The sequence below is a fragment of the Adiantum capillus-veneris genome, chromosome 8 (genome assembly GCF_014529385.1).
Source record: "Adiantum capillus-veneris isolate H3 chromosome 8, ASM1452938v2, whole genome shotgun sequence".
Lineage (NCBI taxonomy): Eukaryota > Viridiplantae > Streptophyta > Polypodiopsida > Polypodiales > Pteridaceae > Adiantum > Adiantum capillus-veneris.
Genome location: NC_140938.1, coordinates 110,336,327 through 110,350,772, shown reverse-complemented (window position 1 = coordinate 110,350,772; position 14,446 = coordinate 110,336,327). Strand labels below are relative to the sequence as shown.

Genomic DNA, 14,446 nt, shown 5'->3' with positions numbered 1-14,446 from the left:
TCGCGGCAAAGTTGTAAAATGTTCCCCTCGTCATACCGGAGGTAATGACGCGAACACGTTTCACGGCCCAAAATAGCAGTTCCCTAAATGATTCCGTTGGGCTCCCTGTGGTCATCTGACAATCTATCCTCATTGGGACCGCATTCAAAAGTGCAATGTGGCCCAACTGTCGGATACTTTCTGTTGGTAGTCACACCTTGACTTTAGGCCTTTATTGAGTTCACTTCCTAGTATCCACCAACTTGCTAAGTTCGACGGGGGGACCTATATGATCTTGCTCTGAGCCTAGACATCCTCTTACCATACGAATTCCAGTGCCGACCACTATCCATCTGCGGGTGAAACTACCGTTCACATTGGCCATACAATGTCCGACCGTTTGCTACTTCAAGAAGAGGGTCTCAAAAATAAAACAAAACCCATTGGAAAGAAACCAACAACTAAAGTTAGCAATTGCCACGTCCTCGTGACATAGTTAACAATTGCCACGTCCCCGTGACATACCCCCCTCTTGAAATCGCAAACGTCCTCGATTGCATACCATAAATACACGCCACTGATGATCTTGTGTTATTAACACTCCTTTATCATCGCATGTATCCACAAGAAAGTTCTTAACACATAGATACAAATGACTTAATGAGGCCTTCATACTTTTGTCATTTCCATCTATTAGACTGAATTCATATGTACATTTGATGTACTAGCTCTATCATTACCCCTCCTTTGCACACGTTGGGTTGGGGTATAAGTAGGTTGTAACCCAAAGGCTTCAAGGTAAAGCTGCAATACATTTGGTGACTATGACAGTTCATGCTCTTCCATCCACTTTGCATCCATAGGCGGATAGTTCTTGAACTTCACCAAATAGCGTCTTGCAACTTGTCCTTTAACTTTTCTGTCCTTATGTGCCAAAACTTGCTCAAGTACCAAGATCTCATCAAGTTCCTCAACTTCTGGTTGATCCTCATCTAGCATATCTTCTGGCACATCACCCACGAAGGGTCTTAGAAGACTCTCGTGAAACGCATTATGAATCTTCCACGCATCAGGCAATTTCAACCTGTAAGCCATATCGCTGATCTTGTCAAGCACTTGAAAAGGCCCATAGTAACGCATGCTTAGCTTAGGAAACAATCGTTCCTTGCCCTTCATCTTCTTTAACCTTGCCTTTTCGAACCTTAACAGAACCCAATCACCAGGTGATAGTAGCAATTCACGACGGTGACAATCGGCAGCCTTTTTTTGCTTTGCCTGAGTCTTCTCCAAGGCAACTTTAATTTTCTTATACATCTCATCCATGTTCTCAACATATCAATCTGCCTCAAAGATCTTGTCCTTTGTATGCAGAATGGGAGGAACCTTTTTGCCACCTTCAACAATCTCAAAAGGTGCTTTGCCAGTAGACAAATGCACCGTATTATTGTACACATACTCAAGCATAGGCAAATACTATTCCCACTTGCCCTTATTATCTGACACATAGCATTTCAGCAGATCTAAGTCAGTAGAATTAGCCTCTTCTGACTGTCCATCAGTTTGTGGATTAAACGAAGACGAGAACTTAAGCGTAGTGCCCATGTTCTCGAACAATCCTCTCCAGAACAAACTGGTCATGCGAGGATCACGATCACTGATAATCGATTGTGGCATACCATGGTACATAAACACATTGTACATGAACAAGCGTGCCATCTGATCAGATTTTATCTTCTTCCTGACAGGGATAAAATGGGCCTGCTTGCTGAACCTGTAGATAATGGTCCATATACCATCATTCCCTGTTGGCGTTCTTGGAAGATCAAAAATAAAGTCCATAGCAATGCTTTCCCATGGCTTATCCGAAATCGGCAGTGGTTGTAACAACCCTGGTGCCTTTTGCTTGTCAAACTTGACCTTTTGGCAAACTATGCATGCTCGCACAAAGGCATCCACATCTCTCCTCAAGGTAGGCCAATAGAAGAATGTCTCTACCGCTTTAACTGTTGCATCAATGCCACGATGCCCTGCATACGGTGAGACATGACTCTCTTCCATGACCTTATGTCGCAGTGGCCTAGTGACACAGTCTGCCATGCATCATCATAAAACCATCTCTGAGGAGGTAGTGCTCATGATGTTGCCCCTCTTGTAGCTGTTCAAAGATCCTTGCAAAATCTTCATCAGCAGTATACTGTTCCTTCATGTCATCTAACTCATGATGATAAGGAATTGACACAGCTAAAATTTGTGGCTTTCTTGATAACGCATCAGCTACAACATTCTTCTTGCCTTCCACATGCATAATCTGGAAGTGGAACATGGAAAGAATGTTTGCCCATCGCATATGCTTTTCGGATAACTTTGACTGTGTCAAGAAGTATCGCAAGGTCTGATGATCTGTTTGGACAACAAAATCGACACCTAAGAGGTAGTGCTTCCAGCTAGAAAGCGCATGAATCACGGCCAAGAGCTCTTTCTCATAGACTTGCATAGTCCTCTCTGGCCCTTGCAAAATTCGGCTTTCATAAGCTACTACCCGTCCATCTTGCATTAGCATTGCTCAGATGCTACTGCCACATGCGTCACACTGGACCACAAATGACTTCCTGAGATCTGGCAAAACAATAAATGGATCTGAAGTCAACTTTTCCTTTAAGAGACTAAAAGCTGAAATCTCTTTTTGGGTCCATCTGAAAGTGATCTCTTTCTTTTGCAAAGCGTGAAGAGGCGATGCTATCTCTGCAAAATTTCTGATAAACCTTCTATAGTAGGAACACAATCCCAAGAAGCTTCTGACATCGTGCACAGTCTTCAAGTCTGGCCATGTCTTGATAGCTTCGACCTTTGCGGGATCCATTCTAACACCATCCTTTGCGACTATGTGGCCCAGAAAGTGAATCTCTTCGAGGAAGAATTTACTTTTCTTACGATTGACAAGTAACATGTGACTGCGCAGCTCTTCGAACACAATGGTCAAGTGACGCCTATGCTCCTCTTCATTCTTCGAATACACTATCATGTCATCGAAGAACGTTCCAACAAACTGTTGATGCAAGCGGAAAATCCGATCCATCATTCTGTTGAACGTGGCAGGAGCATTTGTTAGCCCAAACGGCATCACTAGAAACTCATAAAGACCAAATGTCGTTCTAAAAAGCAGTCTTGTGCACATCCTCTGGTCTTATACGAATCTGATGGTACCCACTCTTAAGGTCTATCCTGCTGATAATTGCAGCACCCTCTAAACGATCGAGAATATCATCAATTCTAGGAATAGGAAACCTATTCTTGATGGTATTCTTATTCAACGCACGGTAGTCACTACACATGCGCCATGAGCCATCCTTCTTCTGCACTAGGAGCACTGGGGAGCAAAAGGATGAAGAACTAGGCTGAATCAGCCCTTTCTCTAATAACTCTTCAACCTGGCCCATAATCTCTTTCTGCTGCGCCGCACTAACCTTGTAGGGAGGTCTATTTGGTGGGCTACACCCTGGCACCAAATCTATCCGATGGTCCTCAGGTCTCTCTCGCGGCAATTGTGACGGTAATGAATCAAAAAAACAGTCACTAAACTTTTGCAAAAATGCTGACCTTTCTTTATCTAACACAGATAAATTTGATTGATCACTATCTGAGACATCACGTGCAAAAATCAAGTACACAGAAAGATGATTCTTTATTACAGAAGTGATAACAGAAGCAAATACAATAGGGACTGACTCTCCTTTAAGCTTTACATCCAAGATGTGAGTTTTGCCCCTATGCTGTACATTGATCTTTTTGTTGTAGGCATCCAAGACTCCATGCACTCGGAACATCCACGGGATCCCCAACAAGGCGTCACAACCTTCCAACGGCATGATATAGAACTCTTATGTGTCCACATACAACTAAATATGCAGACGCAGCTTTCCAATGATGGGAGTAACACACTCTGAGTGGCCAGGACATGCCAACCCTGCCTCTGCTGTGTACCCCATCTCTTCAGCTCTGATGCCCAGCTTCATAGCTAACTCTGGTGAGATAACGTTGGCTTTGGCACCTGGATCAAAGAAGATGAGTGCCGTCTGATCCCTAACTTTACCCCATGCCCTGTATAACTCACTGGCATCTGTGTTGGGCCTATCACCCACCATGTCTGGCACTAAACCTGCCGTGGGTTTAAGCTTCTTGCCTTTCTGGTCTTCTTTATCCTCTGAGTCAGCTGGTCTTTTCCTTTGTGGACAATTGATAGAAAAGTGACCAAGCTGCTCGCATATAAAGCATTTGTTCTCAACCATCAGAACCTTCTTTTCCTCGAGCGACTTGCGCACAAAAGGCTTCCTTTTCTGTTTCTTTGCTTGCGCTCCAAAAGTCCCAGCTGAATCCTTGTCTTTGATGGCCTTTTCTGACCCCTGTGACGCATCAGGAGCCGTTTTCACAAAGGGCTTCTTCGCTGAATTTTTCTTTTGCTGCCCTCCTTTGTCGCTGCTCGGAAATCCACTGTCCTCTCCTTTCAACAAGGCAAGACCAGTGTTCGCAACTTCCATAAGCTAAGTGAGGGTAGCCACTTTGTTCTTTGTACAGTAATCGCGAAGCCCTTTAGGCAATCCACAACAGTACTTCTCTATCTGCTCTGTCAATGGCACAAATCTGTAGGAGGTCACTGAGAGTAACGCTTTACAAAACCTCCTATTGTACTCCAGCAAGCTCTTGCACGAAGCTGAAGTACGCTGGTGCCAATCTGTCATGACGTTGGAGAGGGGGAATGGGGAACACACCCGACACACAAACAGCTGCCCCTATATAGCTCAAGGTATTCACAGCACCCCTGTCCTCTCGAAAACACCTTCAAAAAAGACGATTCACACTAGCAGGGCCTCGCCTGCACTTCGCCCGACACACACACGCGTTGCACAATCCTCAGACAGCTACCACACCGACCTTGCCCGCTTCTCGCACTTTCACAATTCAACACCTCTCTCTCTTTCTCTCACACACACAGGGGGCCCGGGGGGCGCACACGCTCACACACCGGCACCACACATCCTAGAGACGAGCAAAGAAGAAAGGGGGGAAGGAGGGAAAGACGACGCCAAAATCGCTAATGATAGCTTCTCCTTCAAACCAAAAACACATGTACAAGACCCATGTAGTCTGCTCTTGGCTGCACCATGGCCATCGCCGCTTCATACAGAGGGGCACACACCTCCCTCGCCACTCGACTCCATCGGCACATGCCTCGACCGGAACATTCTCTTCTAGCTTCACTTCGACAGAAGCCCCCTCTCTTGGCAGCCCTCGCTGGCTTCTTCTTTTGCAAATCCCTCGCTCTTTCGAGCCACTTCACGGACCTACACCTTGCGTGCTGGCTTCGATCGCCGAGCGCACGTGCACAAAAAGCCTCTTCTCTTTCCCTTCCTCCTTCTCCCCAAGCCAAAGGAAAAAAAGAAAGCCCTCCTTTGTCGAAGAACGCTGCCTGCCTTCTTTCCCTTTCTTCCCTCTTTTTTTTCAAGGCCAAAGAAAAAAAATTCCTTTTTTGGCAGTGAAGCCAGGCACCACTGCCCTCTTTCTAAGCCTTCACTTTGTTCTTTTCCCCCCCGCCTTATGAGTTAATTTTCTTTCCCTTTTTCCAAGTCCAGCCAAGCTTTTTCCGTTGAATTTACAAACAAGGGGCTCTTAGCACTTGATTCGCATGCCGTCGGTGCTCCACATGCACAGGTTCGTTGAAGCACCTTCTTACCAAGCCACACCCCCGCCAACTCCAAACTCCAAAAATTTTGCCGCTTTCGATCAATTCACACCCTCGAACATCAGGTCGCAAAAGTGGGGAAAAAAACTGATTCGCCTCCGTTTCGATTGTCCGCCAACCTAAATTGGACATACCATGATGCGTTCGACTCCAATCGGCGAGCCATAAATTTCGGCTGACTCTCCATGTCGCACGCAACTTTCCAGAACCTTGGCGAGCTCAAAAAAACTTATGTCGGCGCACTTACTAACGTGGCCCGGTGAGCACGTACCCGACCCCCTACAAACATTCCACAGGCCATAACTTGTCCGTCTAAGCTCCGAATGGCGAACCGAAAAGACCGGCATGCTCCACAGCTTGAGCTTTACACGTGTATCCATTGATCCCATTTTTCACCACCTGTCTGTACCTGCTCTGTCCGTTGGGACTTGCGAAGCCTTCTAACTTCGGACTGGCATATCTTTCACATCGAAGCCCTGTTTGACGAGCCGTTTGGACGAGCTTCTAGAGCATCTTGAATACCACATTTTGGGGCACATTCCACGCATCTCGAACACTTTGACCTGCCGTCCCAATCAGCCCACTTCAGAGGCCCCCTGGCCTAAAAAAACACTTTAAGCATGCATTTTCGTTGCCACTGTCCTGCTGAGGTCTCCCACACTGGCTTTAGCCCTCTACCATGCACCTGTTAGCACTCTTTGCACTGCATAAAACACTTTATAGCGCGGACCAACTTTGGCTGCACCAACGTCGGCTTCAAATTCGTTTGATAGCCAAGCAGATGCAAACATTTGCTTGAAGTAAACCCAAGTGGCGGGTGCCTGTCCTTGCATTGACAATGTCGTCTACCATGTAAGCGCATTGTCCTTTAAGAAAGTGATAGCTTTCCTGACTTTCAAGGCCTCTGTAAAATTCCCTCTTGCATATGTTGTATCAAACTATTGGAGGAAGGTAAGAGCCTTCGTCTTATCCTCGAAACCACTGAAGGTACTGAACTTTACAGCTGCACCACCTTCTTTGTAAGCCTTCGGCTTCTCTAGTGCCCGCAAGTTGTCATAGGGAATGGTCTGCAACATAGGCACTGTAGTAGGCATGATCGGCACATCTTGGCCATTCACATTTTGCGTTAGAGGTGCGATATCTGGCTGCTGTCCAGAAAAACCAGCCATGCCAAAATGACCCTGTGGCACCCCAAACTGGCCCTCGTTGCAGTGAAAACCTTACTGCATGCCGATACTACCATACATGGGGTTTGGCATGATGCCTTGCATACCCTCGAACACTGTTCTTGGCATGTACGGCTGACTTCTAGGCGCATAACCAGCCATACTCCGCCGAAATACCCAGGATGTACCGTGGGTGGTGGAAAAACTGAGTGCATAGCCTAGTATCCAGTTCCCTGTCCATTCAAGACAGCATGCTAGCTCTGAAAGGTGGCAGGCTGAACTGGCATAACCTGTGGAATAGGCGTTCTAGCCACCTGTTCAAGCACAGAAGGAACCTGTTTTGGAGCCCCTGACTCCGCAACATGCGAGTATTCCCTATCCTCCTGAGCCGCATGAAGTACTTGGGCTTGAGCATCAACAAGCTCCGTACGCGGCACAGGTTGCCTATTTTGTTGTTGCACTGGTGGCGCTTGCAAGAACTCCATAAACCTTGGATTCTACACCAGCTGCAAAAAGACATTCACAGAGGCAACTAATTGAGCCTTGAACGCATCATCCTCAAGTTGCCCAATCATAAAGCCCTGTACTACTGGAGAGACATTCACATTGACAGGAGGTACAGACTGACGTGGCCGTGAGCTCTCGCCAATCTCGAAAACCATAGGGATCTCTTGCCTGTCCTTTGAAGAGGAACCCTCTTCCATAGTGCCCTTCCCCTTGTCGGCCATAGTGTAATCCCGCATTCCTGCACTCTGTCTTTACCCAAAACAATCCAAGCTCACTCTTTAAGGAAAAAGTGATTGATATCCGGCAATGGAACCATGAAACCGGCCCGTGGGGCGGTAGGCGTTGGCTTTCACCCGAAATTCTTTACTTTAAACACACACAGAGCACTTTGCAAAGGTAACCTGTAACGGAGATTAACACCTAAGTACACACACGGCTCGGAAGCTAGAATGCTCCGAGCAGACGCGGACAACCTGTAGGCCCCATAATTGGCGCCCCTTTCGATATTTCTTTATTCTTTAACAGAGGGAATAAAACCTACGATCTCCTACGAGCTGCCTCGCACAATCTAGGCTAAGAAACACCTATTCTGGCCCGATTTCGGCAACATAACTGTACTAGGACGCTTCACAGTCAGTATCCCCACGCAATAGGTGACTTTCCCGATGCATACGGACACTTTGCAAAACCTGGCGAGAATCTACAGCACGCTGAATTATCTGTTTTCTGCCCCGAAAATGCGCCAATTCACCTGTACAGCGGTCCCCTCGCGTCCCCGAACCTCTTGGGGGTATTAGGGTCTGTTTAGGGCCGAAACCCTAAACCTGAAAAAATACACAGCAGGCTGTAATTCCCTGTTTTGGGCCCCGTTTCGCGTGCCGGTCGCATGTGTAGCAAGACCTTGAGCTCTCGCACCTGTAGGGCTACTTGCCCTTTGAATCGGACGAGATTTCTGACATGAAACCTCTCTGAATTCACCTGTACCTGCGGGGGATTAGCCGCTAGCTAATCCAATACCTGTGCAAGAGGCTCTTGCCTCGGCAATCGCGCATGAACCCACATAAGTGTACATTGGTCAAATGAAAAGCCCACTAGTGGGACATAACATATTGCACGTAGGGGAGAGAGAGAGAGAGAGCAGTGCATAGCGTGCAAGGCATCACTTCTAGCACCACAGTGTACGTAAGGGGGAAAGGAAGCACTCCATAGCTCTTAACCTGTGAGACAGATGCAAAATGAGGCTCCTCTCAGCTTAAAATTCAGCGCCAACTCTTCCTTTGTGAGGCAAGTGCACAGAAATGTGCCACTTGGCGCATTTACAAGCATTTTCCCGTTTCGGGTTCACCGCTTAAAAATCTCCCAACTGGTCGCCCAGTTGACTTCGCGGCAAAGTTGTAAAATGTTCCCCTCGTCATACCGGAGGTAATGACGCGAACACGTTTCACGGCCCAAAATAGCAGTTCCCTAAATTTTAGGAAATGATTCCGTTGGGCTCTCTGTGGTCATCTGACCATCTATCCTCATTGGGACCGCATCCAAAAGTGCAATGTGGCCCAACTGTCAGATACTTTCTGTTGGTAGTCACACCTTGACTTTAGGCCTTTATTGAGTTCACTTCCTAGTATCTACCAACTTGCTAAGTGCGATGGGGGGACCTATATGATCTTGCTCTGAGCCTAGACATCCTCTTACCATACGAATTCCAATGCCGACCACTACCCATCTGTGGGTGAAACTACCGTTTACATTGGCCATACAATGTCCGACCGTTTGCTACTTCAAGAAGAGGGTCTCAAAAATAAAACAAAACCCATTGGAAAGAAACCAACAACTAAAGTTAGCAGTTGCCACATCCTCGTGACATAGTTAACAATTGTCACGTCCCCATGACATAGGACCTCTTGAATAGGGGCACAATGAGAGAGATCCAGCGACAGTGGAAGATTACAGATTTCTTTCAGTCACAGACAGAGGAGTTTGTGCAGCCTCCACAACATAACAACACTTGGAGCTTCCAGTTTTAACTCCCAGCTACAAGTTGAGTCTAGTACTCCCACAGGTGTTGCCATTTGCAGTTGAGGACATCTTCTGCAGTGTTTTTGCTTGCATACCGGTTTATGACACAACAAGTGTCTTGAGCTTTTGCTTTGTGTATGCTTTTGTGGGATAGTGGCTGGAGTTTACTTGCCATAGTTTGTGATCGAGCTTAGCTCTCACATTGACAAGTTTACAGGCAAGTTTGAGGGTCATTTGTGAGCTGAATTTTTCAGCCATCGTTCCCTCTTTGTAGGTGCCTATGTATGGCTCAATTGTAAGCTAATTTGCGGCACAGTTGTGACCTATTTCTTCAGCTATTTGAGAGCTAAATTTAGGGTTGTTTTGGGGCTGATTTGAATCCATATTTTTCAGCTATACACAAGCTTATGTTACTCTACAAGTACAGTTCTTGTTACTCTTGATAGTGGTTGAGTTTTGACTCCCACTTTTACACAAGTTGTGTATGCTACGGTTTTTTGGCACATTGTTCATTCATTGATATATTTTGGTAGCAATTTTTCACTCACATATGTATGTCATTTGTAGCGCCGTTGAGTGATACTCCGGCTAGAGCGGCTTGGCTCAGTGTATGAACGAGTACATTCCCGGATTGGCCATTTGGGCATTTGTTGTTGTCTCCATTGCGATTTACTGTTGAGTTTTTTGCTCCAGTTACAGAGGAGACTCTGCCAAAATTTTACCAGATATGTATGCATATTGCATCGGCTCACCTTCTTTGCTTGAGACAGTGGTTTGCTCTTGAGTGGGAGAGTCTTGTGATCTCGAACATTGTTTGCCATAGTTTTGGCATGGATATGAAGACACTTCAAGTTGGAAGTGGTTCTCGCTCACGATCGCAATTGACATGTTGGCACTGCGGCCAGGATAGGCATACTAGGCACCGTTGCTTCAGGCATATGAGGTAGCGAAAGAGACAGATGCATGGTGCTACTATGAGGACAGATGCTAGAGAGTATGCATGTGACGGGCATGTCACTTTTGAGTCTAGCTTGCCTTCAGACTACTTTCTGTCTTGGGATAGCACATTGTCTACGAGTTTTCTACTAGACGAACATGTAGTTTTCCATGTGACGCCACGTTGTGATTTGTTTCGCTCTTTCTCTAGTAGGAGACTTGGTTGTGTACAATTTGTTGATGGTTCAGCATATGACATAGAGGATGCTGGAGATGTATGCATGTCCTTGCCTAACATTGCATTGCTTACGCTGCGAGATGTACGTTATGTACCAAGACTCAGCCGCCAAAGTCTCATTTCAGTGCGTAAGTTGCAGAATAGTAGACATTGTGTACTGCTTGGAGAACGGTCATTTCAAATGCATAGAGGATCACTGGTGATAGCCAGAGGTGCTAGGAGTAGTCTGGTATACCCTTTGCATATTTCTGACACACAAGGCGGTGTAGTCTCTGTGTATTTGCAACCATGTTTGGAGCGAGAGACGAGGCATGTCTCTTTTGTGGATGTGCTGCATGAAGAGCAGGTTGTGCATTTGTCTTGTGGTGACGTTCACGCAGACAGTGGTATCTTTGGGGATGCACAGCTTGGTCAGTCATCAGTTGAGGTGACATCAATTGAGCCATAGACCGATGCATTGTTCTATAATGCATCTAATACGTTTGAGGGCAACATTGTCCTTCAGACAGCTATGTGTGATTGCAGTGGTGCTAATTTTTCGGTTTTGCAATCATTCTCAACAAATATGCCTTTGCCAGACAATGCTGACATGGTGATGCATAATGAGGTGGTTCATGATGAGGATGCATATGACACTGAGGTTGCTGACAAGGATAGGTAGGCACACATAGTGCATGTTTCATCGGCTTTCGGGTCTCTCATGTCTGACCTTTTGGTCTCGAGACTTGATCTTGCTTATGCGGTTGGTGCATTTGCAGTGGGAGTTGTCAATTGTGCAATGACTGACACTAGCATTGTGCATTGTGGAGCCATGCAGGTCGTCACTCGATACCTGCATCAGGAGTGTCATCGTAGCTCTAGCCCTATTGTATGCATGTTGCATTTCCACTAGAGCGGTTACAGATGCACTCACGTGTTTGGAGTGAGCCAGTGGGCAATAGATTGAGAACCATCTTCTCTCACCTCTTGTATATACTAATCGTAGGCTAATCTTCTCACCACTTATCGACACACAACCTTTAGTGGGAGAATGTTAGGTAAAGGCGGTGTGCCTCACCGTGCTTTGCGGTGTCCACCGGCCAGTGTCCGGTCGCCCACATTTATCTCCTTATTCTTTATACATACAAAGAATAAGGAGCTCTCACTGATTCTCAGAGCGTGCTCATCCAGTGAGATTTGGGAGCTCCACCCGACATCCCTGTGTCGTGCTCTCTCTCTCTCTCGCACTCCCTCCATCTTCGTTGCACACACGCACGCCTATGATCCATTCCTTCACACTTGACCCACATAGATACCTCATGACCCAATAAATAGCCATGTATATGAGGACCGTTGTTCCGGGGGTTTCACAAGGTTAGAGTCTCATACCGCCAGAAAAGGTACGTATACCTCAAATACAAACGAGCACAACCACAAAACAATCCTCATTCCTTAAACTACCCTTGGGAGATACTAGAGCCCCCAACAAACAAGAGATCTAACTCTAACAGGTCTCTCCAGCAATGTCAGCACCAACACCAAATTTCCATGAAGGCTGACCACAAAAACAATCAACTAGAGAGTAAGTGGATCGTTTACTAGAGACATACCCTTGTCTCTTCGCAAATATCTCTAAACTCCTCCTTCAAAAAAAAAAACAAAGACAAAGGTGGTCAGATCTGAGATAAACATAAACAAATGACCAACTCTATATAAAAGAAGTTACATTTGAAAGGGAATAATTTCAACCGTTAGCACAAAGCCCCCTTGCACACTTACTTCAATTTCAAACCAAATCATACAACCACTTGGCACTTCCAATGACTTCTAGTCCAAGCTGCAGGCATTAAAAATCCATTCATTTTAACCACTAAGTACAGTTATTTCCTGTGAAAAGCCACTGAATCCCCTCATCATGAGAACCCTATTCACAAATATGCTCAGGACAACATATTAAAGGAGAACCCTAAAAACACCCAAAGCACCGAAATCATTAGATGCACCTTACTACAAGGAAAAAATAATGAGCCTAGATGCACACACTTAAATGTTTTACCTGAAGATTCTCTTGAACAGAAACCACCATCTGTTGAGCAAAGTAACTCTTCAATAACACTCAAAAATTCCACTACATGACTAAAAGAAGCAAGTGAAGTCTAATCACCTGTATGTAAAGATTATACAATGCGTCTTGCTGATAGGGATTCAGAAAAGAGAAATATGCTCCAAAATCCTACAAGAATGGAGGAATATCTCTTCAAAATATTGTCTTCAGTTGCTTGAGAAAAACAAATCAGAAGTTAAGGAAAACTTGTAAGCTCCAAACTGCCAGTAGAAAAAACCCAATGAAGAAAAAGGTAGCCAAAAAAAATGTGAGAGGGCACTAAAGTCATAATATCTCTGCCCAAAAGTGAAAGGTACTGGCGAAATACACTATTCCATGCAGCTTAATCATCCCATCTATTTGAGACCGTGCAAGTGACCTGTATTCAGAACCATTTTTACAAGTCTCAAGCAAGTCTTGAAGGTTTTTCATCTGATCAGCATGAAGCTTTTCATCTCTGATTATGGGGATCACACTTGATGATGCGTGCATTTGGGTACCTCAGAGACGTGCTTTTGGGTTACCACCAATGATGTTGAGCTGCCATTACATTATAGCACCTAAGATGGATTGATGTTATTGGCTGGTAGACAAGACTGTGAGCGATTCAAGGAGCCAATCAGTTCAGTTAAATCAAAATTCAGCAAGCAAAGAAGGGAATCACTGATAATTTTGAGCTGCCAAACGTTCCAAATGTTGTGTTGTCAAAAAGGCAACAGCCTTTTCCTGCCAAATAGTCTGATGATAATGCTTGAGACGCGAAACCACTAGATGTGAGTTTAGCATGCTTGAAATCACTCTAAAAGGGCTACTTGATGGCCTTGCTGGGCTCTTGCCTTCAAAGATCAAAAGGACTGTGCGTCTCCTGGCCACTATAAAAGCCCGTTGTGGTCCGCTCGCAACCCCACTGCCTTTCCCATCAACAATGTCAATGAGGAATCTCTACGACAATATCCACGTGCTTGAGGAAACGCAAATGTTATGGCTGTATAACTTGAGGAAAAAACGCATGCAGTTGATTAAATGGCAGCATTGTGACCTCCAAGTGTGATAACAAGCATTGTCCTTGCAAGAACCCATTTCCTGAGCTTATGGGAAATGCTTTAGATACACAAAAAGGCCCTTGATGAAGTGCACCACTTCCCCAATTTCTTTCTTCTTTATGAAATAAAATGTATCTCTCTCTCTAGAAGACACAGCTTACCTCATGAGAACAAGCTGTAAGCAAGCAATATGTAGCCATCGAGAAGGCGAGCTTCAGGTTCGAAAATCGTTCATTGTTAGGTCGACCCGCTGCCGCGCGCTCCATGTTTGGCGCGCAAACCCAAGGACCCGTTTCAAAATTTCAAGCATTTGGGAAAGTCGAAGGCTCAAATCCGGGATGTTTAAAAAAAGTGTGGTCTAGGGGAGGTGGCGTTATTTTTACTAGTACAGCCGGGCCTCCCTCTCTCTCTCTCTCTCTTTCTCTCTCTCTTTGTCGTGCGCATAAGATTTTTGGACTATAGCGTTCATCTCGCAGTTCTCGACACGTGTAAAGGGCACTCTCTCTGTCGTTAGAGAATACATATAGATTGTCACAATTGCATAAAAGAGTGGGCGGCGTTTGAAAGAAGTATGCTATGAGGGAGGTGGTGTCAGTGTCCAAAAGATGCACCACCCTCCTTTTTGCTATCAAGGGGGGATCCTAGTGTAGAAGTTGTGGTTGGGCTTCCACTAGGAGGCGATATCCTACAAAACAAGTGATAAGTTCATGAGGCCTTCCTCAATTTGAAGGGTGAGTAAGG

At 45.6% G+C, this 14,446-nt stretch overlaps 1 protein-coding gene across 2 annotated transcripts in view; it reads right to left on the bottom strand.

The window, feature by feature from the left end:
* The window catches only part of LOC147452761 (uncharacterized), a 37,922-nt gene extending 23,893 nt beyond the window's left edge, over window positions 1-14,029 (bottom strand). Inside the window, exons 1-4 of one of the 2 annotated variants that reach the window (XM_086518358.1) lie at window positions 13,867-14,029; window positions 12,723-12,791; window positions 12,615-12,644; window positions 12,169-12,201 (exon numbers count right to left, since the gene is read on the bottom strand). In XM_086518358.1, coding sequence (XP_086374484.1) covers window positions 12,169-12,201; window positions 12,615-12,644; window positions 12,723-12,791; window positions 13,867-13,971 — 237 coding nt within the window. In that variant the 5' untranslated portion in view covers window positions 13,972-14,029. The remainder of the gene's footprint in view (window positions 1-12,168; window positions 12,202-12,614; window positions 12,645-12,722; window positions 12,792-13,866) is intronic. The other variant, XM_086518359.1, reaches the window with a different exon arrangement.
* Window positions 14,030-14,446: the final 417 nt, after the last annotated feature.